General features: G+C 43.1%; 1 protein-coding gene across 2 annotated transcripts in view; it reads right to left on the bottom strand.

The window, feature by feature from the left end:
* Window positions 1-24,382, bottom strand: part of LOC106566803 (nucleolar protein 4-like) — a 190,939-nt gene extending 166,557 nt beyond the window's left edge. The window contains exon 1 of one of the 2 annotated variants that reach the window (XM_014135218.2): window positions 23,228-24,382. In XM_014135218.2, coding sequence (XP_013990693.2) covers window positions 23,228-23,566 — 339 coding nt within the window. In that variant the 5' untranslated portion in view covers window positions 23,567-24,382. The remainder of the gene's footprint in view (window positions 1-23,227) is intronic. The other variant, XM_014135217.2, reaches the window with a different exon arrangement.
* Window positions 24,383-27,700: the final 3,318 nt, after the last annotated feature.

Raw genomic sequence — 27,700 nt, 5'->3', positions numbered from 1 at the left:
AGACAATGATAATCAGCTGCCTCTAATTGGGAACCATACTAAAACACCAACATAGAAATATAACGACTAGAACACCCCCGAGTCACGCCCTGACCTAAAACACCATAGAGAACCCCGAGGGCTCTCTATGGTCAGGGCGTGACAGTTTTGTGTGTGTTTATTTTTATTTATAGTGGCACAACTGAGGGGGAGGAGAATGGGCCAGCCAAGAAAAGACCCTTCAAAATGGAAAGGAGAGGTTCAGATGAGAAGGAAGTTAAATCCTACCTAGGCAGGAAAAAGATGATTGAGTTTCACTTTGACAATTGATCTGTGCACTGTTTGATTATTTATTTCTTACATTATTCTTACCTGAATACCTACAGTTGAAGTCAGAAGTTTACATACACTTATGTTGGAGTCATTAAAACTCGTTTTTCAACCACCATAATTTTGGGAAGTCGGTTAGGACATCTACTTTGTGCATGACACAACTAATGTCTCCAACAATTGTTTACAGACAGATTATTTCACTAATTGACGTCCTTTGAGTCAACTGGAGGTGTACCTGTTGATGTATTTCAAGGCCTACTATCAAACTCAATGTCTCTTCGCTTGACATCATGGGAAAATCAAAAGAAATCAGCCAAGACCTCATAGAAAAAATTGTAGACGTCCACAAGTCTGGTTCATCCTTGGGAGCAATTTCCAAACGCCTGACGGTACCACGTTCATCTGTACAAACAATAGTATGCAAGTATAAACACCATGGGACCACGCAGCCGTCATACCGTTCAGGAGGAGACGCATTCTGTCTCCTAGAGATGAACGTACTTTGGTGCGAAAAGTGCAAATCAATACCAGAACAACAGCAAAGGACCTTGTGAAGATGCTGGAGGAAACAGGTACAAAAGTATATATATCCACAGTAAAACGAGTCCTATATCGACAACCTGAAAGGCCGCTCAGAAAGGAATCAGCCACTGCTCCAAAACCGCCATAAAAAAGCCAGACTACAGTTTGCAATTGTACATGGGGACAAAGATTGTACTTTTTGGAGAAATGTCCTCTGGTCTGATGAAACAAAAATAGAACTGTTTAGCCATAATGACCATCGTTATGTTTGCAAGCCGAAGATCACCATCCCAACCGTGATGCACGGGGGGAGCAGCATCATGTTGTGGGGGTACTTTGCTGCAGAAGGGACTGGTGCACTTCACAAAATAGATAGCATCATGAGCATCATTATGTGGATATATTGAAGCAACATCTCCAGACATCAGTCGGAAGTTAAAGCTTGGTCGCAAATGGGTCTTCCAAATGGACAATGACCCCAAGCATACTTCCAAAGTTGTGTCAAAATGGCTTAAGAACAACAAAGTCAAGGTATTGGAGTGGCCATCACAAAGCCCTGACCTCAATCCTACAGAAAATTTGTGGACAGAACTGAAAAAGCGTGTACGAGTAAAGAGGCCTACAAACCTGACTCAGTTACACCAGCCCTGTCAGCAGGAATGGGCCAAAATTCATCCAACTTATTGTGGGAAGCTTGTGGAAGGCTACCCGTAACATTTGACCCAAGTTAAACAATTTAAAGGCAATGCTACCAAATACTAATTGAGTGTATGTAAACTTCTGACCCACTGGGAATGTGATGAAAGAAATAAAAGCTGAAATAAATCATTCTCTCTATTATTCTGACATTTCACATTCTTAAAATAAAGTACTGATTCTAACTGACCTGAGACAGGGAATTGTTACGCGGATTAAATGTCAGGAATTGTGAAAAATTTTGTTTAAATGTATTTAGCTAAAGTGTATGTAAACATCCGACTTCAACTGTATCTTGATGTTTAATTCCATGCTGAAATATATCTGATTTGCATACTAGTAACATGATTAATAGTGTTTGACTGTTGTGATACTTACCTGATCCTCCTTGATATTTCATTCTGAGTAAAAAATTAAACATCACACTTGGTGTAAATCTTTTTAGTACGCATTCACCATCACATTTACAGTACTTTACCTTTTTTATGGAACTGAGCACATTGATAGATATTAAGTCGCCAGGACAGCGGAGTCAATCACCACCTTCCGGAGACACCTGAAACCCCACCTCTTTAAGGAATACCTAGGATAGGATAAAGTAATCCTTCTAACCCCCCCCCCCCTAAAAGATTTAGATGCACTATTGTAAAGTGGTAGTTCCACTGGATATCATAAGGTGAATGCACCATTTTGTAAGTCGCTCTGGATAAGAGCGTCTGCTAAATGACTTAAATGTAATGTAAATGTAATGTAAAAGTCACCTTTGAATAAGACCCTAATTGAAACTGTACATCCTACCTGTGCTGGAGGACATCAGCAAATGGTGCTGGCAGGCATAAATAATAAATGAATGTCAAATCAATTGCATTACGTTGATGTCCTTTTTGTTTACTGTCACAATTTACCATAAGGTGTAAAAAATTACCGAACTTAATGTTTTACTAGTTCTTATGTAGTTTTCTGACTGAATACTTTTTTACTTGAGTAGTTTCTTAAGCAGGCTACTCTTACTTGAGTAAATTACAATGTAAGTAACTGTTCTTTTACTTATTACAGATTTTCAGCACCGTACCCACCTCTGCTGGTAACGGTACAGTAATGTTACAGTAGCTCTAGCATTCATTTTCATAGGTAAGAGAACTGTCAAAGTTGGTGAGATCTAAAATATCATGCAATCTGCTAACGTTACCAAGGTTAAGTTATTGCCCATTTTGTAAATGCTATTCAGCTAGCTAAGTTTGTTAGTACGGTCACGCTTACAGCACAGTCACGTATATAATTTGGTAACGTTACACTAGCATTCACTTTCAATGGGGGGGAGCTAATCAGAGGCAGCTGTCTATCATTGTCTCTGATTAGGAATCGTACTTAGGCAGCCTGTTCCCCACCTGTGTTTGTGGGTTATTGTTATTTATGTGTGTGTTCGGCATAGTGCGTTACGTTTATTGCTGCGTACCTGTTTATTGTTTTGGTTTTGGTTTCCCTCAATAAAGATGTGGAATTACCGGCACGCTGCGCCTTGGCTCCTTTATGACAGGGAATTTAAAGATTCAGAGCGTGACAGGTCTGCTGTTGTGAGGCCGGTTGGACGTACTGTCAAATTCTCAAAAATGTAGTTGGAGGTGGCTTATGGTAGAGAAATTAACATTAAATTATCTGGCAACTGCTCTGGTGGACATTCCTGCAGTCAGCATGCCAATTGGAGGCTCCCTTCAAAACTTGAGACATCTGTGGCATTGTGTTGTGTAACAAAACTGCACATTTTAGAGTGGCCTTTTATGGTCCCCAGCACACGGTGCACCTCTGCAATGATCATGCTGTTTAATCAGCTTCTTGATATCTCACCCCTGTCAGGTGGATGGATTATCTTGGCAAAGGAGAAATGCTCACTAACATGGATGTAAACAAATTTGTGCCCAAATTGTTAGAGAACTACAGTCCAACCTGCTTCTTCCAGTGCCAAGTCCGCTGCCACCAGTACCTGGCCTGCTTCACCCTCAGCCCAGTCTGCTGCCAGCCAACTCCACCAATGCAAAAAACTTGATTGGTTTGATAAGTGGCAATGTGTCACTAGTTTCGATATATACTCTGCTGTACTCCAGCCCTTTTTATCTTCTTTCTAAAATTAGGGTCTCACCTCAAATCAGATCGAGCATTACCCCACGGTTGCTGGTGTATCACAAACCACTCCCTTCCTTATTATCCCTACTGTGTTAGAAGTTCAAAAGGGCGATAGAACTTGTGCAATAGCCATACACTTTCTATGTTAATTTGGATGGGGTGATTTAAAGCCTATCAGTCTATTCGGAAGTAGAGCCTATAGCCTTCAATATAACATCAGACATTCAAATGTTTGAACTTGTAACGTGGCTGCAGGAACTTCTAAACGCGGCTGCATTAGATTTGTCGGATATAAAGATGGAGGGTTTTGTTGCATCCAATGGCAGTGTAGGCGATAAGGTAATACAAGGAGCTGCTTGTGAATTCCACATCCGACACCACCAAAACCACCGCTATGCGGGTGTCAACCAACTCCAATCTAATTGAATCGAGCCCTAGAACTTTTAGAAAGAGTTTTTTCCTCTGTTTGCATGGATGTGGTCATATGTTTGGATCCTATGGTGTCATTCACTCAGAATCAGTCAGTCAGTTGCTATACTCACTCATTACCTTGGGCCCCTAGGGGCTATATGTGTGTGTGTGTGTGTGTGTGTGTGTGTGTGTGTGTGTGTGTGTGTGTGTGTGTGTGTGTGTGTGTGTGTGTGTGTGTGTGTGTGTGTGTGTGTGTGTGTGAGGTTTCACATGTGTCATTAATAAACATGTCTCTATATTTCAACCAATTGTTTGAATGAGTTTTGATTTTAGGTCAATCTTTCTTTACCTTTAATAAATAAAACATTTCATACATGTGATGTATTTATAATTATATCAGGAAATATGCAGTCCACAAGAAACCCCAACAGATAACTGATCATTTAAGATACTAATTGCATAAACAAGGTAAGTATAGTACAGTAATAAACCTCATTAGAACAACAAATATGTTATGATTATGTTCCATTAACTCAGGTGATCTTAAATTCACCAATGTGAAAAATAATAACACTTTTGGAGACTATAACGGTTGTTGAGAAATGTTATCCGAGGCTGGATAGTGTAATCTAGCCCTGATTATCTATGAGGAGTCATTGTTATTTTCAATGTTTTTCAGCATTTCATAATAAATAATGACTAATAAACACTCATATTATGAAGAAGAACCCTACCTTTTTCCCTTTTCCTTATTTTTTCTATTTTTCTTACTTTTTCTTCTCCCCCTTCTTCCCTCCCTGCTTCCAACGCCAGGATATTGGTTTTGACTCCCGGGACCACCACTGTATTCACCCCTGACTGTATGTCCCTTTGGATAAAAGCATCTGCTAAATGGCATATATTATATTATTATCATATACTGTATATTATGTTTCCGTATGCTGCCATTTCAGTATATCGTTTCATAATGGTGTTTCAGCATGCTGCCATTTCAGTATTCCAGTATGCTGCTGTTTCAGTATTTCAGTATGCTGCTGTTTCAGTATACTGTTGACAGTTCAGAGACGTGACAGTGGACCTACACACAACTTCCACTTGTAGAGGGAGTACACAGGTTTACTGGTGTCACTGGCAAGGCAACCATTTTGCGCAGCTTCTCCAATTAGATCTTTCAGCAGAACTGTGTGTTGGAGTGTATTTACAAAACCAATCTTTAAGCACAAAGGTACTTGAAGTTGTCACAGGGTGGGAAAACGTTCACGAACACATTCTCTGTCATTCATTTCATTGGAGAGGTTAGAGCGGGTGAGAATGAGATGGAGAGGAAACTGTAGTGAAGAGAAGTGCTTTCCTTAAGAACTAGACTTCTGTTGACATTTCACAGTGTACTGAATGGTCACTGAGCATTCATTTCATTCAAAGTCTATAGGCTAAATACTGTAACATGACGTGTGTTAATGACACCAAATGACATCCATTATACTATGGGAACATACTCCCAAGCTAAATGACATATTATTCAGTAGATTCTGAGATAAGATGAACATGTAATGGCAAAGTAACTTACCTCCTCTCTGCGTGAAGCCAGAACTGAAGTTTGACTTGGTCAGGAGTGTGGGCACTGAGCACGCTCAGTAGGGAGGGTACTCACTGACACCAATCCAATTAAAATACTGGTTCAAACCAATCAATAACCCTGTCACGCACGCACACGCTCACACACACAGTGTGCAAAGACACAAACCTTAACTCACTATCATGTTTCCTTTCCTGGCCCTTGAGGTCAGAACCATGGTGCTGATGCTGATTTTCATTGTGAGCCTCTAATCAGGGGTTGATTCACACTTGGGACACCAAGTGAGTAGAATCTGGGCAATCTGTGACAATCAATCAGTCAATCAACTACCAGGAATAAAAGACAACCAGCAGGCTCAGAGTCAGATTTGAGTATCCTTCCCTGCTCTATGGGATATAGCTAACATCTGACAACATCTTTACTCCTGAACACTGGCAAGTACTGTGCTTACCTGGCACTAACCCCATAGTTCTCTGGTCAAAATTAGTGCACTATATAGGGAATAGGGTGCCTGTTTGGACGCACCGAGTGCGGATTTAGATCCTCCAGACCCACATACAAATCACACGACAGCGCTCCATGTCTTCCTCCAGACAGTCATTTCACAGAGAGTGTAATCTATCCCTGATTATCTAAGAGGAGAGTCAAACCTGCATGCCTGCTCCTGATAGCCACAGTGTGAGGATACCATCTCTCATTAAAACCAATCTGTTCCACCACCGTGCGGGTTTCAGCACACAGAGAAGCTCCATATAGATACACTTTCTTTTCCTTAAAAAGCAGATTGTCAGCTTGAAGCTTCACACAGGCTTCAGAGCACATAGTTGGGGTCTTCCGTTCTTGTCTCCTGCCTGCTATGTTGTTTGATGAATATGCTGCTTAAAAACCTCTTGGGGCTAGGGGGCAGTATTTTCATGGCCGGATGAAAAACATACCCAATTTAAACAGGTTACTACTCTGGCCCAGAAAATAGAATATGCATATTATTAGTAGATTTCGATAGAAAACACTCTGTCGTTTCTAAAACTGTTTGAATGGTGTCTGTGAGTATAACAGAACTCATATGGCAGGCAAAAACCTGAGAAAAATTGAATCAGGAAGTGGGAGAAATTAGAAATTAGTTTTTCTTTTGAATCCCTTGAGAAACTACAGTGACATAGGATTTACGTTGCACCTCCTAAGGCTTCCATTGGCTGTCAACAATCTTTAGGAACTGGTTTCATCTGTCACCTGTTACCGGGCAGAAAATTGTGGCTCAGTCAATCAGTGGCCAGTCTGAGGACAGGTGTCTCGTGACGCGCGTTCACGCGAGTTCTCTGTTTGTTATTTTTCTTCTGGGATGAATACCTATTGCCCGGTTGTAAAATTATCGCAATTTTACGTAAAAAAATACCCTAAAGGATTGATTGTAAACATCGTGTGACATGTTTCTACAAACGGTAATGGAACTTTTGAACATTTCGTCTATGGATTTGCGTCCACGCCACATGGCATTGTAAAGTGTTCTGGATGGGTCAACAAAACGGAGGTATTTGGACATAATGATGGACTTTTCAGAACAAATTAACATTTCTTGTGGAAGTGGGAGCCCTTCCGAGTGCATTCCGCCGAAGATCAGCAAAGGTAAGAAAATATTTCGAACATATTTTAAGAGATCCGTGGTTGTAGGCTAACTGTATAGCTTAGCATTGAAGTTCTGTACTCAGAATATTGAACAATGTGCTTTTTCCGTAAAGTTATTTTGAAATCTGACAAAGTGGTTGCATAAAGGAGTAGATTATCTCTAATTCTTTAAATAATTGTTATAAATTTTGTCAATGTTTATAAGTTCTTCTGTAAATGAATGTGCCCATTCACCGGAAGTTATGGGGAGAAAACATTTTTACGCGCCAATGAAAAAATGGGTTTTTGAATATAAATATGAACTTGATCGAACAAAAAATGCATGTATTGTCTAACATGATGTCCTAGGAGTGTCATCTGATGAAGATTGTCAAAGGTTAGAGCTTAATTTTAGCTGTATATCTGGTTGCTAACCGTGCTTGGAAAACTGCTTTTTTTTTGCTAAGGTGCTATCCTAAAATAATCTAATGTTTTGCTTTCACCGTAAAGCCTTTTTGAAAACAGACAATGTGATTGGATTAACGAGTAGACTATCTTTAAAATGCCGTATAATACTTGAATTTTAATTTTGAGATTCTTTTTTTTTTAATTTCGCGCCGTGCTATCTCACTGGTTGTTGTCCAACCAATCCCGTTAACGGGATTTTATCTCGAAGGGGTCCTCAAGAGGTTCACCCTAACTATGCACAAAGTACTATATGACAGAAAATCAAGTGTTATTTGTCACATGCACCAAATACAACAGTTGTAGACCTTACTGTGAAATGCTTACTTACAAGCCCTTAACCAAAAATGCAGTTAAGAAAAAAAAGTGTTAAGAAAGTATTTACTAAAATAAACTGAAGTGAAAATAAAATAAAATAACAAAAAAATACAAAAAAAATACAAAATAAACTAACAATTAAGGAGCAACAAAATAACAGTAGCGAGGCTATATACAGGGGGTACCGGTACAGAGTCACTGTGTGGGGGGCACCGGTTAGTCGAGGTAATATGTATAGTTGAAGTCGGAAGTTTACATACACTTAGGTTGGAGTCATTAAAACTCGTTTTTCAACCACTCCACAAATTTCTTGTTAACAAACTATAGTTTTGGCGAGTCGGTTAAGACATCTACTTTGTGCATGACACAAGTAATTATTCCAACAATTGTTAACAGACAGATTATTTCACTTATAATTCACTGTATCACAATTCCAGTGGGTCAGAAGTTTACGAACATTAAGTTGACTGTGCCTTTAAACAGCTTGGAAAATTCTAGAAAATTATGTCATGGCTTTAGAAGCTTCTGATAGGCTAATTGGCATAATTTGAGTCAATTGGAGGTGTACCTGTGGATGTATTTCAAGGCCTACCTTCAAACTCAGTGCCTCTTTGCTTGACATCATGGGAAAATCCAAAGAAATCAGCCAAGACCTCAGAAAATACATTGTAGACCTCCACAAGTCTGGTTCATCCTTGGGAGCAATTTCCAAACGCCTGAAGGTACCACGTTCATCTGTACAAACAATAGTACGCAAGTATAAACACCATGGGACCATGCAGCCGTCATACCGCTCAGGAAGGAGACATGTTCTGTCTCCTAGAGATGAACGTGCTTTGGTGCGAAAAGTGCAAATCAATCCCAGAACAACAGCAAAGGACCCTGTGAAGATGCTGGAGGAAACAGGTACGAAATTATCTATATCCACAGAAAAACGAGTCCTATATCGACATAACCTGAAAGGCCGCTCAGCAAGGAAGAAGCCACTGCTCCAAAACCACCATAAAAAAGCCAGACTACGGTTTGCAACTGCACATGAGGACAAAGATCATACTTTTTGGACAAATGACCTCTAGTGAAACAAAAATAGAACTGTTTGGCCATAATGACCATCGTTATGTTAGGAGGAAAAAGGGGGAGGCTTGCAAGCCAAAGAATACCATCCCAACCGTGATGCACGGGTGTGGCAGCATCATGTTGTGGGGGTGCTTTGCTTCAGGAGGAACTGGTGCACTTCACAAAATAGATGGCATCATGAGGGAGGGAAATTATGTGGATACATTGAAACAACATCTCAAGACATCAGTCAGGAAGTTAAAGCTTGGTCGCAAATGGCTATTCCAAATGGACATTGCATACTTCCAAAGTTGTGGCAAAATGCCTTAAGGACAACAAAGTCAAAGTATTGGATTGGCCATCACAAAGCCCTGACCTCAATCCTATAGAAAACTTGTGGGCAGAACTGAAAAAGCGGGTGCGAGCAAGGAGACCTACAAACCTGACTCAGTTACACCAGCTCTGTCAGGAGGAATGGGCCAAAATTCACCCAACTTTTTGTGGGAAGCTTGTGGAAGGCTACCCAAAACGTTTCACCCAAGTTAAACAATTTAAAGGCAATGCTACCAAATACTAATTGAGTGTATGTAAACTTCTGACCCACTGGGAATGTGATGAAAGAAATAAAAGCTGAAATAAATCATTCTCTCTACTATTATTCTGACATTTCACATTCTTAAAATGAAGTGGTGATCCTAACTGACCTAAAACAGGGGATTTTTACTAGGATTAAATGTCAGGAATTGTGAAAACCTGAGTTTAAATGTATTTAGCTAAGATGTATGTAAACTTCAGACTTCAACTGTTCATGTAGGTAGAGGTAAAGTGACTATGCATGGATAATAAACAGAGAGTAGCAGCAGCGTAACAATGGGGGGTGGGGACAATGCAAATAGTCTGGGTAGCCATTTGATTAGCTGTTCAGCAGTCTTATGGCTTGGGGGTAGAAGCTGTTAAGAAGCCTTTTGGACCTAGACTTGGCGCTCCGGTACCGCTTGCCGTGCGGTAGCAGAGAGAACAGTCTGTGACTAGGGTGGCTGGAGTCTTTGACTTACCTGGCCATGGTTTCAAAGGCTCATGTTTTAGCATTTGTAGCATACATCCAATGCAAGTCAAAATCATCCTAAACTATCTAGAAATTGATAGTGTATTTTTGGGGGTCTGGGACTCTATTGGAGGGATGTGACACCACTCTTCCATGAGAAATCCCATAATTTGGTGTTTTGTTGATGGTGGTGGATATTGCTGACTGAGGCACTGCTCCAGAATCTTCCATAAGTGTTCAATTGGGTTGAGATCTGGTGACTGAGACAGCCATGGCATATGGTTTACACTGTTTTTATGCTCATCAAACCATTCAGTGACCACTCGTGCCCTGTGGATGTGGGCATAGCCATGGTAGCTAAAATAATGGCCTGCCCAGCATTGTTCTACACATGATGGGATGTTAATTGCTTAATTAACTCAGGAATCACACCTTTGTGGAAGCACCGGCTTTCAATATACTTTGTGTCCCTAATTTACTCAAGTGTTTCCATTATTTTGTCAGTTAGCTGTACCTTGATTAGATAAGTATTCATCCCCGAGGCAATACATGTTAGAAACACCTTTGACAGCGATTACAGCTTCAGTTTTATTTATTTTATTTATTTCACCTTTATTTAACCAGGTAGGCCAGTTGAGAACAAGTTTTCATTTACAACTGCGACCTGGCCAAAATAAAGCAAAGCAGTGCGACTCAAACAACACAGAGTTACACATGGGATAAACAAACGTACAGTCAATAACACAATAGAAAAATCTATATAAGTAAGTTCAAGGCTGTGTTTACACAGGCAGCCCAATTCTGATATTTTTTGCCACTAATTGGTCTTTTGACCAATCAGATCAGCTCTGAAAAAGATATGTGAAAAGATGTGATGTGATTGGTCAAAAGACCAACAAGTGGAAAAAATATAAAAATAGGGCTGCCTGTGTAAAACACAGCCTAAGAATCATGCACACCTGGATGGAAGCACTTTTGGCAGCGATTATAGCCCCAAGTTTTCTTGGGTATGAAGCTACAAGCTTAGCACACCTGTATTTAGGGAGTTTCTCCCATTCTTCCCTGCAGATCCTCTCAAGCTCTGTCAGGTTGGATGGGGAGCATCGCTGCACAGCTATTTTCAAGTCTCTCCCGAGATGTTCGATCGGGTTCAAGTCCGGGCTCTGGTTGGGCCATTTAAGGACATTCAGAGACTTTCAAGTTCAAGTTATCTTTACTGTCTCAATTGGGAAATTTGTTGTGCAGTCAGGGTTCAACAATAAAAATAAAAAAACATTAAAAACAGTGACAACATACAACCAATACACACATAACATGAAACAATGAGATAGATAAAAAGGAGTAATCGTTGTGCAAAAGTGCAGCAATAAATAGACATTTAGTTTCATGAGCATATTCAGAAGGTTTATGGCCTGTGGGATACAGGAGTTCTTGTATCTGTTGCTATTGCGTTTTGGAAGTCTAAAACGACAACCTGAGGGGAGAAGCACAAAATGGTAGAGGAGGACAGTCTAGGATACTGCTACCTCTCCTCACCACATGCTTCTGAATGTCACTGAGAGATGTGCCTGTTGCACCCCGATGACCTAGCTGGCCACCAATAAAACTCAATATAACAGTGTCATCATTGTCTTGCTGACATTAAAACAGTTCATCTTTGTCAACAACAAAAAGCTGCTGCTGTCCCTTTTTACAGACGGCATCTGTGTTCTCCTCAAACGTCAACTTCTTGTCTAGCACTGTTCCCAGGTACTTGTAGGTACTGACCAGCTCAATGTCATTTTCCATGACCATGTTGGGTGTGGGGTTCAGTGGCTGCCTTCTGAAGTCAATGGCCATATCTTTAGTTTAGGAGACATTCAGTTGGAGGAAGGCCCATGCTCAGACCGAGTCATCAGCAAACTTGATGATGTGCCTGTTTTCATATTCGCAACGACAGTCATTAGTGTGGAGTATGTACAGGAGAGGAGAGAGCACGCAACCTTGTGGGAATTCAGTGGAGGAGCAGAGCTGCTTTGACATGACGCCACTTGTTGGGACCGGTCGGTAAGGAAGTCCACTATCCAGCCAACAATGCTCACGTCCAGCTTGAAGTGGGAGAGGAGCTTCTCTGCTAGTATGTGAGGCTGGATAGTATTAAAGGCAGACGAGAAGTCGATGAACAGAAGCCTTGCATAGATTTTTGGGCCCTCCAGGTGCTTGCAGAGGAAGTTGAGTAGGGTTAGAGTGTCACGGTAGTCGAAGGGATTAGACCAAGGCGCAGCGGGTTGCGTGCTCATCATTATTTTATTTATATGTGAACACGAAAAATAAACAAGAAACAAAGAACGACAGTACGACAGTATCGCAGGCTATACACAGCAGTGCAAAAACAATCTCCCACAAAGGGACAGGTGGAAAACAGGCTCCCTAAGTATGACTCTCAATTAGAAACAATGATGTACAGCTGTTCCTGATTGAGAGCCACACCAGGCCAACAAAGAAATACACAACATAGAAACCCTACAAACAAAACAAGAACATAAACCAAAAACTCCGGAACACATAAATCCAACACCCCTCTACATACACACACACCCCGAACCATATAAAACAAATACCCCTCTACCTAAATACATAGCCCAAACCACATGAAACAAACACCCCCTGCCACGTCCTGACCAAACTATAATAACAAATAACCCCTATTACTGGTCAGGACGTGACAGTACCCCCCCAAAGGTGCAGACCCCAGATGCACCTCACACAAATAACCAAAAATAACCCCCAAAAAATAAATCCCAAATCTAAAGGGAGGGAAGGGAGGGTGGCTGCCGTCACCGACGGCTCCTGTGCTACACCCCCCCTCCCCAAACCTCCTACAGTGGAGGTGGCTTAGGCTCAGGCCTTAATCCCCTACCGGACCAAACCACCCCCACTGCATACCTCTGCCTGAGGCCAGTCACTGAAGACCCTGGACTGGGCTCTGGGAGCTCTGGACTGTAGGGCGACTCTAGGAGCTCTGGACTGTAGGCCGTCTCACTCGGTGCCGGAGTGTAGGCCGTCTCACTCGGTTCCAGACTGTAGGCAGACTCACTCGGTTCCGGACTGTAGGCCGACTCACTCGGTTCCGGACTGTAGGCCGACTCACTCGGTTCCAGACTGTAGGCAGACTCACTCGGTTCCAGACTGTAGGCCGACTCACTCGGTTCCAGACTGTAGGCAGACTCACTCGGTGCCGGACTGTAGGCAGACTCACTCGGTTCCGGACTGTAGGCAGACTCACTCGGTTCCAGACTGTAGGCAGACTCACTCGGTGCCGGACTGTAGGCAGACTCACTCGGTTCCGGACTGTAGGCAGACTCACTCGGTTCCAGACTGTAGGGCGTCTCACTCGGTTCCGGACTGTAGGCCGTCTCACTCGGTGCCGGACTGTAGGCCGTCTCACTCGGTGCCGGACTGTAGGCCGTCTCACTCGGTGCCGGAGTGTAGGCCGTCTCACTCGGTGCCGGAGTGTAGGCCGTCTCACTCGGTGCCGGACTGTAGGCCGTCTCACTCGGTGCCGGACTGTAGGCCGTCTCACTCGGTGCCGGACTGTAGGCCGTCTCACTCGGTGCCGGACTGTAGGCCGTCTCACTCGGTGCCGGACTGTAGGCCGTCTCACTCTGTTCTGGACAGTAGGCCGTCTCACTCGGTTCCGGACTAGACACTGTTACCGGATACTCTGGACGAGGTACTGTTGCCGGACACTCTGGACGAGGTACTGTTGCCGGACACTCTGGACGAGGTACTGTTGCCGGACACTCTGGACGAGGTACTGTTGCCGGACACTCTGGACGAGGTACTGTTGCCGGACACTCTGGACGAGGTACTGTTGCCGGACACTCTGGACGAGGTACTGTTGCTGGACACTCTGGACTAGGACTGGGCTGACGTACTGGAAGCCTAATGCGTGGGACTGGTAGTGGAGGTACCAGACTGGGGTCACGCACCTCAAGGCTAGTGCGAGGAGCGGGAACAGGACATACTGGACTGGGCTGATGCACTGGAAGCCTAGTGCGTGGTGCTGGTACTGGAGGTATCCGACTGGAGACATGCACTTCAAGGCTAGTGCGAGGAGCGGGAAACACTGGACCGTAGAGGCGCACTGGCGGTCTCGAGCGCAGAACTGGCACCGCCCATACTGGCTGGGTGCCCACTTCCCCCTGGCAAATGCGGGGTGCTGGCACTGCACACACCGGCCTGAAAATACTTGGCCTCGCCAAAGTACACATTACCCCTAAGCACGGGACCTGTCCAGTCATATGTTGCCTAAAGAAAGCATAGGGATTTGGCTTGGGGCTTAATCCTCGCCCAGCCAAACTACCCGTGTGCCCCCCCCAAAAAAATGATTGGGGCTGCCTCTCGGGCTCCCTTAACTCCTCCATAGCCCTGGAAATGCTCATCCTCATCTCCGCCCATGTCCATCCTTCTTCCTCGTGCTCCTTACCCCGCTGCTTGGTCCATTTGTGGTGGGAGATTCTGTCACGGTAGTCGAAGGGATTAGACCAAGGCGCAGCGGGTTGCGTGCTCATCATTATTTTATTTATATGTGAACACGAAAAATAAACAAGAAACAAAGAACGACAGTACGACAGTATCGCAGGCTATACACAGCAGTGCAAAAACAATCTCCCACAAAGGGACAGGTGGAAAACAGGCTCCCTAAGTATGACTCTCAATTAGAAACAATGATGTACAGCTGTTCCTGATTGAGAGCCACACCAGGCCAACAAAGAAATACACAACATAGAAACCCTACAAACAAAACAAGAACATAAACCAAAAACCCCGGAACACATAAATCCAACACCCTTGTACGTACACACACACCCCGAACCATATAAAACAAATACCCCTCTACCTAAATACATAGCCCAAACCACATGAAACAAACACCCCCTGCCACGTCCTGACCAAACTATAATAACAAATAACCCCTATTACTGGTCAGGACGTGACATAGAGTGGCGTCCTCCACATACTTTTGTATATATAGTGTATGGGGGACAGAGGAAGGGGTAGTCGTTCACAAATAATTTCAACCCCTATTATTTCACACACTGTGAGTCCATGTAACTTATTATGTGATTTGGTAAGCCACATTTTACAATGACAAAAAAAAAAAAAAAAATTAAATCTATTTCAATGACACATTGTAATGCAACAAAATGTGAAAAAATATGGTACCTACTGTAGGTACCATTGTCTTTGGGTGAACTTTCTCTTTAATTCTACAGAGGGACTACTATTACTGTATGTAGTCTGCTAAGGTGTAGTATGCATTTCCTTTACCAGAGGTATTTTTTTTAAATGTTAAACTGATTGAACAAAATCATACAAAAGCAGTATCCTACACAGAAATACACACACAGTCTCACACACCAGAATACACAAAACCCAAGCTAACAAAAACACATTCATAATAAAATATAGAAAGAACACAGATGTGACCAGAGAAGTAGAATGCTCCAGACCGGACCTCAGACAGAGAACTGAACAGCCTGGACACTTTGGATGGGCCCTCCATTGAACCCACTCTAAATGAAGTGGATTTCGTAATACTGTATGTGTGTGTCCGTGTGTGTGTGAAGACAAGCGGATCCACAACAAAAAACAAACTTATCCCCTGCCTCATCCCATCCCATCTCTCTCTCGTTATTTAGTTCTCCCACTCCTTTCTCCTCTCCTACATCACTCTCTCTGTAACACAATTACTGCCAGTCAACGATTTACAGCTGCACAGCCAGCAGATCACTGTCCACACACTCACACCAAGGTTATTATAGTTTTGTGTTTTTAATTCTATTCGTTTTCTATTTTTTATTTGAAATTCAGTTTAGTTTCAGTTACTTTTACAACTTGATTTACTAGTTTTTATTCAGTTTTAGTTTGATAAAACATTTATATTTAGTTTTTACATCATTTCGTTTCAGTATTAGGGACAGAAAGTAAAAAATGTCATTAAAAGGATGTTTAGGCTGTATTTCTTCCCTGTTAGTTAGTGATAGGCAGTAGTAGTCTCGGAAATCCCACACCGGGATTCTCTTGGACATAAAAAAATGAAATAATACTTAATCAGACAGACAACTCTCCCAAAATAATCACAAGTCAGTGGGCATTATTGGTCGCCGCCTTCCAAAGTCTGTTGCATTATGGGGATAAACATTTTCCGAATTGCGCCTACATGACAACTGCATGAACTTTACAAAAACCATGTGATCAAAGCTCATGAAGTTTTGACTGCAGTCGACTGCAAGTTTCTGCAGTTTCTCTTCACCAACTTCCTCCTGCAGACAACACCTGCATTGTGGGATGCTCTATTGTCAACCAATCATTAGGGTGTTTTTATTTGACACACGTGACCAAAGACTTGACTGAAACAGGAACCAACATTGCACGATTCATGTATACAGTGGACAAATGAATGTGATATTTGAGGCCCTCTAACGAATTAATAGTACAGTGTTAAATAGTAGACTTTTTGTTTTCTCTACAAACCAACAGCTGACACAATGAGGGAATCTTTCATTTCACCTCAACCCCTCCAGCTCCACAACCCAACCCTAACCCTACCCCCCTGCCATGCTCTTCCCCGCTGTGAGTGACTTTCACTGGGTGACTGCTGTGACTACAGCCCCTCGGTTTGGAGAGGGGAGCATGCCCCCTGCTTCACCCCGGCCCTGCACTTAACGCCCTCCTACTGCCCCCCAACAGACGCACCGGGCCTCAGAGGGCAGGGGCGGGGGGAGGAGCCACACAACCAAAGGCCTCCCCATTCACGTCAATTTAGTCTTATTTATTTCTGCGGGATAAGGGGCCCTTTGAGATTAGAGATCCCAGGTCTGATAAGGGGGCCGTCCCAATTAAGTTACCCCCGCAGGCCACCATTAAACCCCAGGCCATCGACACGTCGCCACCACGGAGGGCAGCGGGAGGAGGAGGAGGAGGAGGAGGAGGAAATAGGAGGAGAGAGAGGAAGGGGTGGAAAGTAGATACACACACAGAGAACACACAGCGAATCCTCCCATCACGCACCCCCAACATGAGCATACATCACACATGAACACACAAATAGCTCCTCAAACACACAGACACACAAAACAGGCAGATAGTTTTACACAGACAGGGCAAAATAGACAGGACACACAAACTAACCCTTTAAACATCTGATACTGTAAGAGCTATCAGTTTCCTGTGCTGTACACTCCAGTATGTCTATTTCTATTATCCTGTTTTTCCTCCTCAGCCCAGAAGGGGAGCAGAGGATGGGTTGTGACTGAGCCATGGGTTTTGTTCATTAGGGAATCCAGCGGAAAACGTTAAGAAGCGTTTTTGCAACAGAAAACAAAAAATGAATGTTTCTTATTGGACAACTCCAGGTTTTCCGTCCTTGTGTCAGTCCATTTTCTTATGTTTGGTGCTTAATGAACATGGCCCTGTAGTGTGGGGCTGCTGCTGGACACGGCTCTGACCGGGATAGACGCTCATGTGACCCTATGGGGAAAGATTTGTTCTATTGCTGGTAGTTGCACATGATGCCAAACACAGAAACCTCATTGATGTCCATCTGTCTCCTATTTCCACGGACATACGATATCTTGTTTGACCGTCTTAAATAACGTTCTGACTGACTCCTACTGCAGTAGACCTCCCCTCCTACTCTTAATACCTGACCTGAGAACAGCTAAACTGTGGCCGAATCAAGCGTCTCAGAGTAGGAGTGATGATTTAGGATCAGTTTTGCCTTTTAAATCACAGTGGATACAATTAAAATGGACATGGGGGACCTGATCCTAGATCAGCACTCTGAGACACTTGATACATATGGCCCCAGGAGAATGAAAAAGCTTGCTAATTTCTTTGACCAAATACAATAACTCAAGTCGTTGTATAAACAGAACACTGCACTTTTTTCTCTCCCCTCTTTCTCTCTATCCTCTCGTCCCTCTCTGGTTTAGGTTAAAGAATTCAGCTGCAGACAGCGTATTGAGAAGAGCATGGGCACAGAGCAGCAACAGACAGCGTGTTGAGAAGAGCATGGGCACAGAGCAGCAACAGACAGCGTGTTGAGAAGAGCATGGGCACAGAGCAGCAACAGACAGCGTGTTGAGAAGAGCATGGGCACAGAGCAGCTGACAGACAGCGTGTTGAGAAGAGCATGGGCACAGAGCAGCAACAGACAGCGTGTTGAGAAGAGCATGGGCACAGAGCAGCAACAGAGAGCGTGTTGAGAAGAGCATGGGCACAGAGCAGCAACAGACAGCGTGTTGAGAAGAGCATGGGCACAGAGCAGCTGACAGACAGCGTGTTGAGAAGAGCATGGGCACAGAGCAGCAACAGACAGCGTGTTGAGAAGAGCATGGGCACAGAGCAGCTGACAGACAGCGTGTTGAGAAGAGCATGGGCACAGAGCAGCAACAGAGAGCGTGTTGAGAAGAGCATGGGCACAGAGCAGCAACAGAGAGCGTGTTGAGAAGAGCATGGGCACAGAGCAGCAACAGACAGCGTGTTGAGAAGAGCATGGGCACAGAGCAGCAACAGACAGCGTGTTGAGAAGAGCATGGGCACAGAGCAGCAACAGACAGCGTGTTGAGAAGAGCATGGGCACAGAGCAGCTGACAGACAGCGTGTTGAGAAGAGCATGGGCACAGAGCAGCAACAGACAGCGTGTTGAGAAGAGCATGGGCACAGAGCAGCAACAGACAGCGTGTTGAGAAGAGCATGGGCACAGAGCAGCAACAGACAGCGTGTTGAGAAGAGCATGGGCACAGAGCAGCAACAGACAGCGTGTTGAGAAGAGCATGGGCACAGAGCAGCTGACAGACAGCGTGTTGAGAAGAGCATGGGCACAGAGCAGCTGACAGACGGCGTGTTGAGAAGAGCATGGGCACAGAGCAGCAACAGACAGCGTGTTGAGAAGAGCATGGGCACAGAGCAGCAACAGAGAGCGTGTTGAGAAGAGCATGGGCACAGAGCAGCAACAGACAGCGTGTTGAGAAGAGCATGGGCACAGAGCAGCTGACAGACAGCGTGTTGAGAAGAGCATGGGCACAGAGCAGCAACAGACAGCGTGTTGAGAAGAGCATGGGCACAGAGCAGCAACAGACAGTGTGTTGAGAAGAGCATGGGCACAGAGCAGCAACAGACAGCGTGTTGAGAAGAGCATGGGCACAGAGCAGCAACAGACAGCGTGTTGAGAAGAGCATGGGCACAGAGCAGCAACAGACAGCGTGTTGAGAAGAGCATGGGCACAGAGCAGCAACAGAGAGCGTGTTGAGAAGAGCATGGGCACAGAGCAGCAACAGACAGCGTGTTGAGAAGAGCATGGGCACAGAGCAGCTGACAGACAGCGTGTTGAGAAGAGCATGGGCACAGAGCAGCTGACAGACAGCGTGTTGAGAAGAGCATGGGCACAGAGCAGCTGACAGACAGCGTGTTGAGAAGAGCATGGGCACAGAGCAGCTGACAGACAGCGTGTTGAGAAGAGCATGGGCACAGAGCAGCTGACAGACAGCGTGTTGAGAAGAGCATGGGCACAGAGCAGCAACAGAGAGCGTGTTGAGAAGAGCATGGGCACAGAGCAGCAACAGAGAGCGTGTTGAGAAGAGCATGGGCACAGAGCAGCAACAGAGAGCGTGTTGAGAAGAGCATGGGCACAGAGCAGCAACAGAGAGCGTGTTGAGAAGAGCATGGGCACAGAGCAGCAACAGTTGATCAAACTGCACTTAGCCAAGTCAGGCCTCTCTAAGAGCAGGAGTAGCAGGTGAGAGAGAGAGGGAGGAAGAGAGAGAGAGAGAAAGAGAGAGAGGGGGAGGAAGAGGAAGAGCGAGAGAGAGATAGAGGGATAGAGAGAGCGAGAGAGGGAGGAAGAGAGAACGAGAGAGAGAGGGCCCTCTGCCAGTGGAGGAAAGAGAAAAGCGTTAAGACCTATTAATAGGAGCCGCCGAGACGCTGGTGTCAACTCCATGTGATGGCTAAGCTGTGGTGCTGCTTCCTCTCAGCAACACACACTATTTTCTCTTCCCCTCTTTCTCTCTCTGTCCCTCTATTTTTCTCTCTCTTTTTCGCTGCCTCATTCTCGCTCCTCCTAATGCCGTGCCTGTCCCATTGTTCCTCTCTCTCTTTGTCTGTCGGTTTTTCAATGTGCTGCTACTGTGCTACACCTCTGGCCTGCTGTCTCAACCCACTCTCTCTTAATAAGATCACACCTGGACCCTTTTCATACTATCGTGCCGACCTGAATCCTACTGTGCTGGCTCGTAATTCTTTGGTTCGGGTCAGGAATGTGAAAAGGCCACCTGTTTTTCCTTCACTAAGTGTTGATTCAGATGATCTTATCCTCTGTCGTTATCATGCTAAAGGTTGCTAAAGGTCACATTTCTTACAGAGTTCCTGCTAGAGGAACCTTTTCTGTCTTTGATTTGCCATCTGACGGCTGGTTGCTTCTCCTAAAAACATTAGTCTGAAGTCTATTTTCTACACTAGAGTGGTGCCATCCTTCAGAGCAGTTTAATAAAACCCTACCGAAGATAATCCACACTGTCCAGACATATAATTATGTGCCAACACAGGAAGTGAAGGAGCAGTACTACATGGCTGCCTGTTGCACAAACAATCAATACCTGTATGTGAGGGAATTACACACACTTACACACACTTTCGTCCGTCATAAAACACACACTCTAATCTGTTGTGCGAACATGCATGCACACATGTATACACACACACACACACACACACACACTTGCACACAGGTTGGGAGCGGGGTCAGTGTGTGTGGCGTCCTCCTCCAGGTTTCTCCAGGCCTCCGGCAGCTTTCCAGTGCTCTGGCCTCATTCATCCACACATTGCCTACCATGCCATGGCACTACTGGCACTTAGAACACATTTACAACCTATTTACAACCTGCTCACTGGGGAATCTCACACAACAACTTACCCAGCTAAAAACACACATTCACCCTCCCTTCCACAAACAAACAGACACCCACACACACACTAACAGTCCAATTTACAAGTGGTCAAAACCTCCAATAGAAAACAAGCAGTGAGGGTGAAAGCTCACGCATCTTAACAGAACCCCGAAGGGGGCAAGACTGTGTTTCCATCATCACTATTGATCTATCTCTCCAGCATTAAACCTACAGTACGCTCCACTTGTCGTGACCCACTGAAATAAATAAAATAGCAGCAGGTCTGGGTGAGAGCAAACTGCGTCTCACAGTCAGTCAAAATATGACCCTGCTGCCTCAAGACATAAAGCAGACTTACCGCTTCTGCCTTAGCTTCTGCCAAGACGCTGCAATGAGTGGGGTTGACCCTGTGTTTAGCTGAGAGCAGAATAACAGCTCCTTCAAAAATGTTCTGTATCCGGCAAGCACAAATTAGCCTACTATCGGAGTTCAGCAAGTCAACAAGTCATATGACTGTCTGTCTGCCTGTAGCCAAAAGCTGGGTAACTAATGTCTTTTTGTGATTGTATTTTGAGTATATTTAAGGCATGTATTGTATACTATCTTTCTACAGAGAAACTTTCAACAGTGGCCATTTACAAATGGTCCAAAAGCAATCAGAGAGAGCCTTGACCCTGTTTGGAACGGAAATAACAGACTCTGCACTTGTCTAGCAGCATGTCCCCTATAGATGACCAGACTCTCCATTGAATCCTTTTAGCCAACCTCAATGAAGTCAGCTCAGAGGAAGAGAAGGAGATGTGGAGAGAGAGAAAGAAAGGTAGAAAGGTAGAAAGAAAGAAAGGTAGAAAGAAAGAAAGAAAGAAAGAAAGAAAGAAAGAAAGAAAGAAAGAAAGAAAGAAAGAAAGAAAGAAAGAAAGAAAGAAAGAAATGGAGAGGATGGAAAGAAATAGGGAGAGGGGGAGAGAGAGAGAGAGAAAGAAGAAAGAGAGATGGACAGTTTCAGAATAGCCTGCTCAAATCTAGGACAGACACATTATCAAGAGGGGAGCAGACAGGAGCACAACCTTTTCATGTGACTCAGATGCTGAGGCATGTAAATAAGCAGCAGCAAACAGGTGCATTAGACAAGCTCAGCAGGTGAACGGGTGACTTTGAAATGTGTAATCATCTCTGTAAATCCTTGATGTTGATGCATGATCTTTAGTTGTCCTGTCCCTGTCTGAACCAGGATCTAGATAAACTGGCATGGAGCTTACATTGTCATTTATAGTCACAGATGTCTATCTTTTCAGGCCACTTTACCCCCACAACTTTCAATATAAAACATTATTAGAAGAACATTGAAAGAATAGGCTGCACAAATGCAATTTTAGAATGACTTTCTAACACCAGGCACAAAGGTGAAATGGAATAAGTTCTTCCATTTTTGTCAGCTGTATCCATGTCTGCATCACATATTTTAATATTTATCATAGAATGGCTATATGAAATTAAGCATTAACGGAATTGAATTGATTTGAGACATAAATGGACAAGATAATGTAAATATTGGGAACTGGCAAATGAAATATCTCATACGAATGTTTTTGGGGTTTTTTTACCAATATTTTATCATTTATTTTTAATTTGCCCCCCTCCGCTGCCAATGTGAGCTACAAACGCGCGCACACGGGCTAGCGGTGGGATGGGCATCTATATATACCTTCTCTCTCTACCCAGTCTCTTCAGCAGCACGACAACCATCAAAACGCAATCGCTCAAACCAATATGGCTTGGACGCCTGCAAGCAAACACACACACACTTGACTATCATGCCATCAGGTGTCTCTGGATATTAGCTTTAGCCTAATTTGTCTTTGTTGCAAAAATCATTGTCTATCATTATTGTCAGGGCGATGCTATTTGCGCAAACCGGGTAGTAGCTTAATATAGATGCCCTGTACGCATAGTGGCACTGCCTGGCCCATGACAGTAGGGACAGGAATGAATGAGTGCCATCTTAAGATAAGAACGGACTATTGGGGTGGATCAAAGGTCCAGGGAAAGTTATGGTAGAGCAACGGAAGCGTGCGAGGACTCAATACATACATTTATATGGGCAAATATGGGCATCATAGACCACACACACATTACGCGCACAGCAAGGAAAGAGGAACATTTACTAACCGTCACCTTGATGGGGACGTACAGGACAGGTATGTCAGTGGCTCCATTCTTGTTCAGGTCCCCTTGAATGGTCCCGACCTGGAACCCTTTGGACTTCACCCAGAATTTGAATTTGGCGTTGATGTGGTTGCTCTCGATGTAGAAGGCGTCCGAGTCGTCGGTGTGTAAAAGGGTCTGGAGAATCTTATTGTATTTTCGCCGGGTGACTGTCTTTGTTTTACCCGAGTCCCCGTAAGTACGGAGACACCAGTCCTGAAATTCGCCGAACATCTCTCCTTCCAACACCACCGGGTTTCTGCTCATTTTGGGTAAATTCAAGCTGGATTTTTTCATTGACATGGTTTCTCTCTGATGTCCCGTGTCCTTTTAAATAGGAGGACGGGGTCTTAAAAATATTTCCAAACACTAATAATACACTATTTTATTCGATGTATGTTTCAATTAACCGTTAAATGTATCTCTCCTGGCTAGAAAGGGATCAACATATTACTTAGATTGATATTCCTGCGAACAATGAGGAAGGATTCCGTATCAGGCTATGAAGATTGGTGTGCTCTCTCTCACACCTGTTAGCAGAAACCGTTCGCCTCCTGTCCCAAAGGGTAATAACAAATGTCAGTAGCTCATATCCTGCTGAGGAACTGAAAGAGGGGCCGTCCTAAGAAACTGGTATCTCCCACCTGTGTGTCAATGGTCTCCAAGCTAATAAAGATTCGCCGTTTGAATATCACAATTTTACTGTCCCGGAGTAGACAATAAAACGTGGTAGCCTATTTTACATAAATAAGGCTATATAATAAGACAGAGTCCATATATGGCACAAGTCCGCTACTAGTCAGAAGGTTAGAATGCAGCCCGTGCTGTCGTGATACCTTCCTCCTCCCAACTCCACCTGATACCTACTGTATTCCACCTGTTTGAATCGAACTTGAATGCCGCCGTCCCGAACCATCTCCTGTAAGGCAAATCAAAGCGCATCGATGTCTCTCCTAGATAAAGCTTTACATTGATAAAGGATACATGTGTGCGAATAGTAGGTATTATGTACAGGCTCTTGTTCTTCTCCACTAGATACCACACACCCACAAACCATGTAGCGTCGATGGGACATGGGTGCGCGGAATGGCTCGCTAAAATCCAGGAAGTGCAGTCCCAGAAGCCGAAACGCACAGAAAGCGGGGCTGCCCGACCGTCCCATGCGGGACTAAATAGAGCTATTGGCACTGTTTCTTTCGTTTGATGGATATAGACATGAAGAATGAATGTGTGCTTTTCCCCCCACGTTTTCTTTGACCCATTGTAACGAAACCTATTTCGTATGAAATGCAGGGTTTTGAGCCAGCACATGATTGGTAGGCTACATTGTAAAATATGAGCTATAATTTCAATCAAATTTGAATTTATATTTTATATTCGACTACCCAGATTGTCATAACTGGATAACCTATTGTATTGGTATAATAAGAATTAAAAATACTATGTATAACGGAATTAAGTAAACCTATGAATTAATTTATTAATAATTATTATTATTGTTATTATTGTAGGCATAGTCCTCACATATTTTATGTTTATTTGATATGAAAGAGATAGAGAGGAGAGAGTTTATTGAAATAGCAGTGCCGGATTCAAACCCATGCTGCAGCTATAAGTGTTCTGGAGGCAGAGTCTTTTACACAGCCAAACCATCCTAGCCCACTATTGTTTTCATTATAAGACAATATTCTGCTTAGAGTGGCTTGACTCCACCTGATCTTTGTTTGTTTTAGAAAGATTGTCAGTTAAACTGTTTTAGTTCTCTCTCAACAGTCAGTGGCCTTTTGTGGCTCCATCCAATCTTGTAGTCAATGAAGCAAAACACAAAAACAATTCTGCTAAAAACACTTTCACACATCAAAATAAGAGACCCCACACACATCCAATATGCCCGATTTTACTCAAGAGTCCATAAATGCAAGATTGTACCTATTCCTATTCTTCATTCACCAGGCCATGCATATAATTTTGAAGGCTACATACTGAACATGTCAGCTGTATAGTGTATCATATAGTAATGGATAACACAACAGTCTAGATGCTCAGTTTACCTAAATAGGATGGATACCTTACCCAAAAATACTTAGAGACTGTTATAATTTTGATAATCGCTCATAACATCCAATAGATTAGATGAACGGCCTACTTTGGCAACACAATTTGTAAAACATAAGATCCAATTACAGCCCAATCACAAACCACCCAACATAATGTTGGCTCAATGGTATTTTATGACCTAGTATATTGACTAGAGGTTGACCGATTATGATTTTTCAACGCCGATACCGATACCGATTTATTTATTTTTTGTAATAATGACAATTACAACAATACTGAATGAACACTTATTTTACCTTAATATAATACATAAATAAAATCAATTTAGCCTCAAATAAATAATGAAACATGTTCAATTTGGTTTAAATAATGCAAAACAAAGTGTTGGAGAAGAAAGTAAAAGTGCAATATGTGCCATGTAAAAAAACTAACGTTTAAGTTCCTTGCTCAGAACATGAGAACATATGAAAGCTGGTGGTTCCTTTTAACATGAGTCTTCAATATTCCCTGGTAAGAAATTTTAGGTTGTAGTTATTATAGGAATTATAGGACTATTTCTAAGTGCTGTTTGAATGAATGCTTACGAGCTTGCTGGTGCCTACCATCGCTCAGTCAGACTGCTCTATCAAATCATTGACTTAATTATAACATAATAACACACAGAAATACGAGCCTTTGGTCATTAAAATGGTTGAATCCGGAAACTATCATTATGAAAACATAACGTTTATTCTTTCAGTGAAATACGGAACCGTTCCGTATTTTACCTAACAGATGACATCCCTAAGTGTAAATATTGCTGTTACATTGTACAACCTTCAATGTTATGTCATAATTATGTACAATTCTGGCAAATTAATTACGGCCTTTGTTAGGAATAAATGGACTTCACACAGTTCACAACGAGCCAGGCGGCCCAAACTGCTGCATATACCCTGACTGCTTGCACGGAATGCAAGAGAAGTGACACAATTTCCCTAGTTATAAGAAATTCATGTTAGCAGGCAATATTAACTAAATATGCAGGTTTAAAAAGATATACTTGTGTATTGATTTTAAAGAAAGGCATTGATGTTTATGGTTACCTAACCATAAACATCAATGCCATTCTTTAAAATCAATACACAAGTATATCTTTTTAAACCTGCATATTTAGTTAATATTGCCTGCTAACATGAATGCAACGACAGTGCTTTTTTCACAAATGCGCTTGTTAAATCATCACCCGTTTGTCGAAGTAGGCTGTGATTCAATGAGAAATTAACAGGCACCGCATCAATTATATGCAACGCAGGACACGCTAGATAAACTAGTAATATCATCAACCATGTGTAGTTAACTAGTGATTATGTTAAGATTGATTGTTTTTTATGAGATAAGTTTAATGCTAGCTAGCAACTTACCTTGGCTTCTTGCTGCCCTCGCGTAACAGGTAGTCAGCCTGCCACGCAGGCTCCTCGTGGAGTGCAATGTAAGGCAGGTGGTTAGAGCGTTGGACTAGTAACCGGAAGGTTGCAAAAACGAATCCCCGAGCTGACAAGGTAAAAATCTGTCGTTCTGCCCCTGAACAAGGCAGTTAACCCACCGTTCCTAGGCCGTCATTGAAAATAAGAATGTGTTCTTAACTGACTTGCCTAGTTAAAAAAAAATAATAATAATAATAAAAAGAAAAATAATAATTAAATCGGCAAATCGGTGTCCAAAAATACCGATTACCGATTGTTATGAAAACTTGAAATCGGCCCTAATTAATCGGCCATTCCGATTAATCGGTCGACCTCTAATATTGACCCACTATTTCTGCTCCCCCAGGTGAAATACATCAAAGAACATACAAGGTGCATTTTACAAAATGAGAACCCTATACTCTTAAAAACAAAGGTGCTATCTAGAACCTAAAAGGGTTCTTCAGCTGTCCCCATAGGAGAACTCTTTGAATAATCCTTTTTGGTTCCAAGTAGAACCCCTTTGGGTTCCATGTAAAACCCTTTACAGAGAGTTTTACATGGAACCCAAAAGGATTCTACCTGGAACCACAAAGAGTTATTCCTGCAACCAAAAAGGGTTCTCCTATGGGGACAGCCAAAGAACCCATCTGGAACCCTTTTTTCTAAGAGTGTATTGATCTCGCTGGATGCCCATACCATACTACATGTGTATGTACAGTACATGTCATTCCCCAGATATTAAAAGAAACATTGTATTTCATATATCAGTGTGTGTATCCTAGCTGTATGAGGAGAAAGAGAACAATCTGGGGAAATCCGTACACTACTTATACTAGCACTGCATGGTTAATTCACGACTTGATCCAAAAGCCTCTAATGTTGTGTTAAAGGCTGTAGGCTTTAGAACCACACCGGTGGATGCAGTGTTTCT

Source organism: Salmo salar, chromosome ssa13 (assembly GCF_905237065.1).
Source record: "Salmo salar chromosome ssa13, Ssal_v3.1, whole genome shotgun sequence".
Classification (NCBI taxonomy): domain Eukaryota; kingdom Metazoa; phylum Chordata; class Actinopteri; order Salmoniformes; family Salmonidae; genus Salmo; species Salmo salar.
This window is presented reverse-complemented; position numbering and strand designations above follow the sequence as displayed.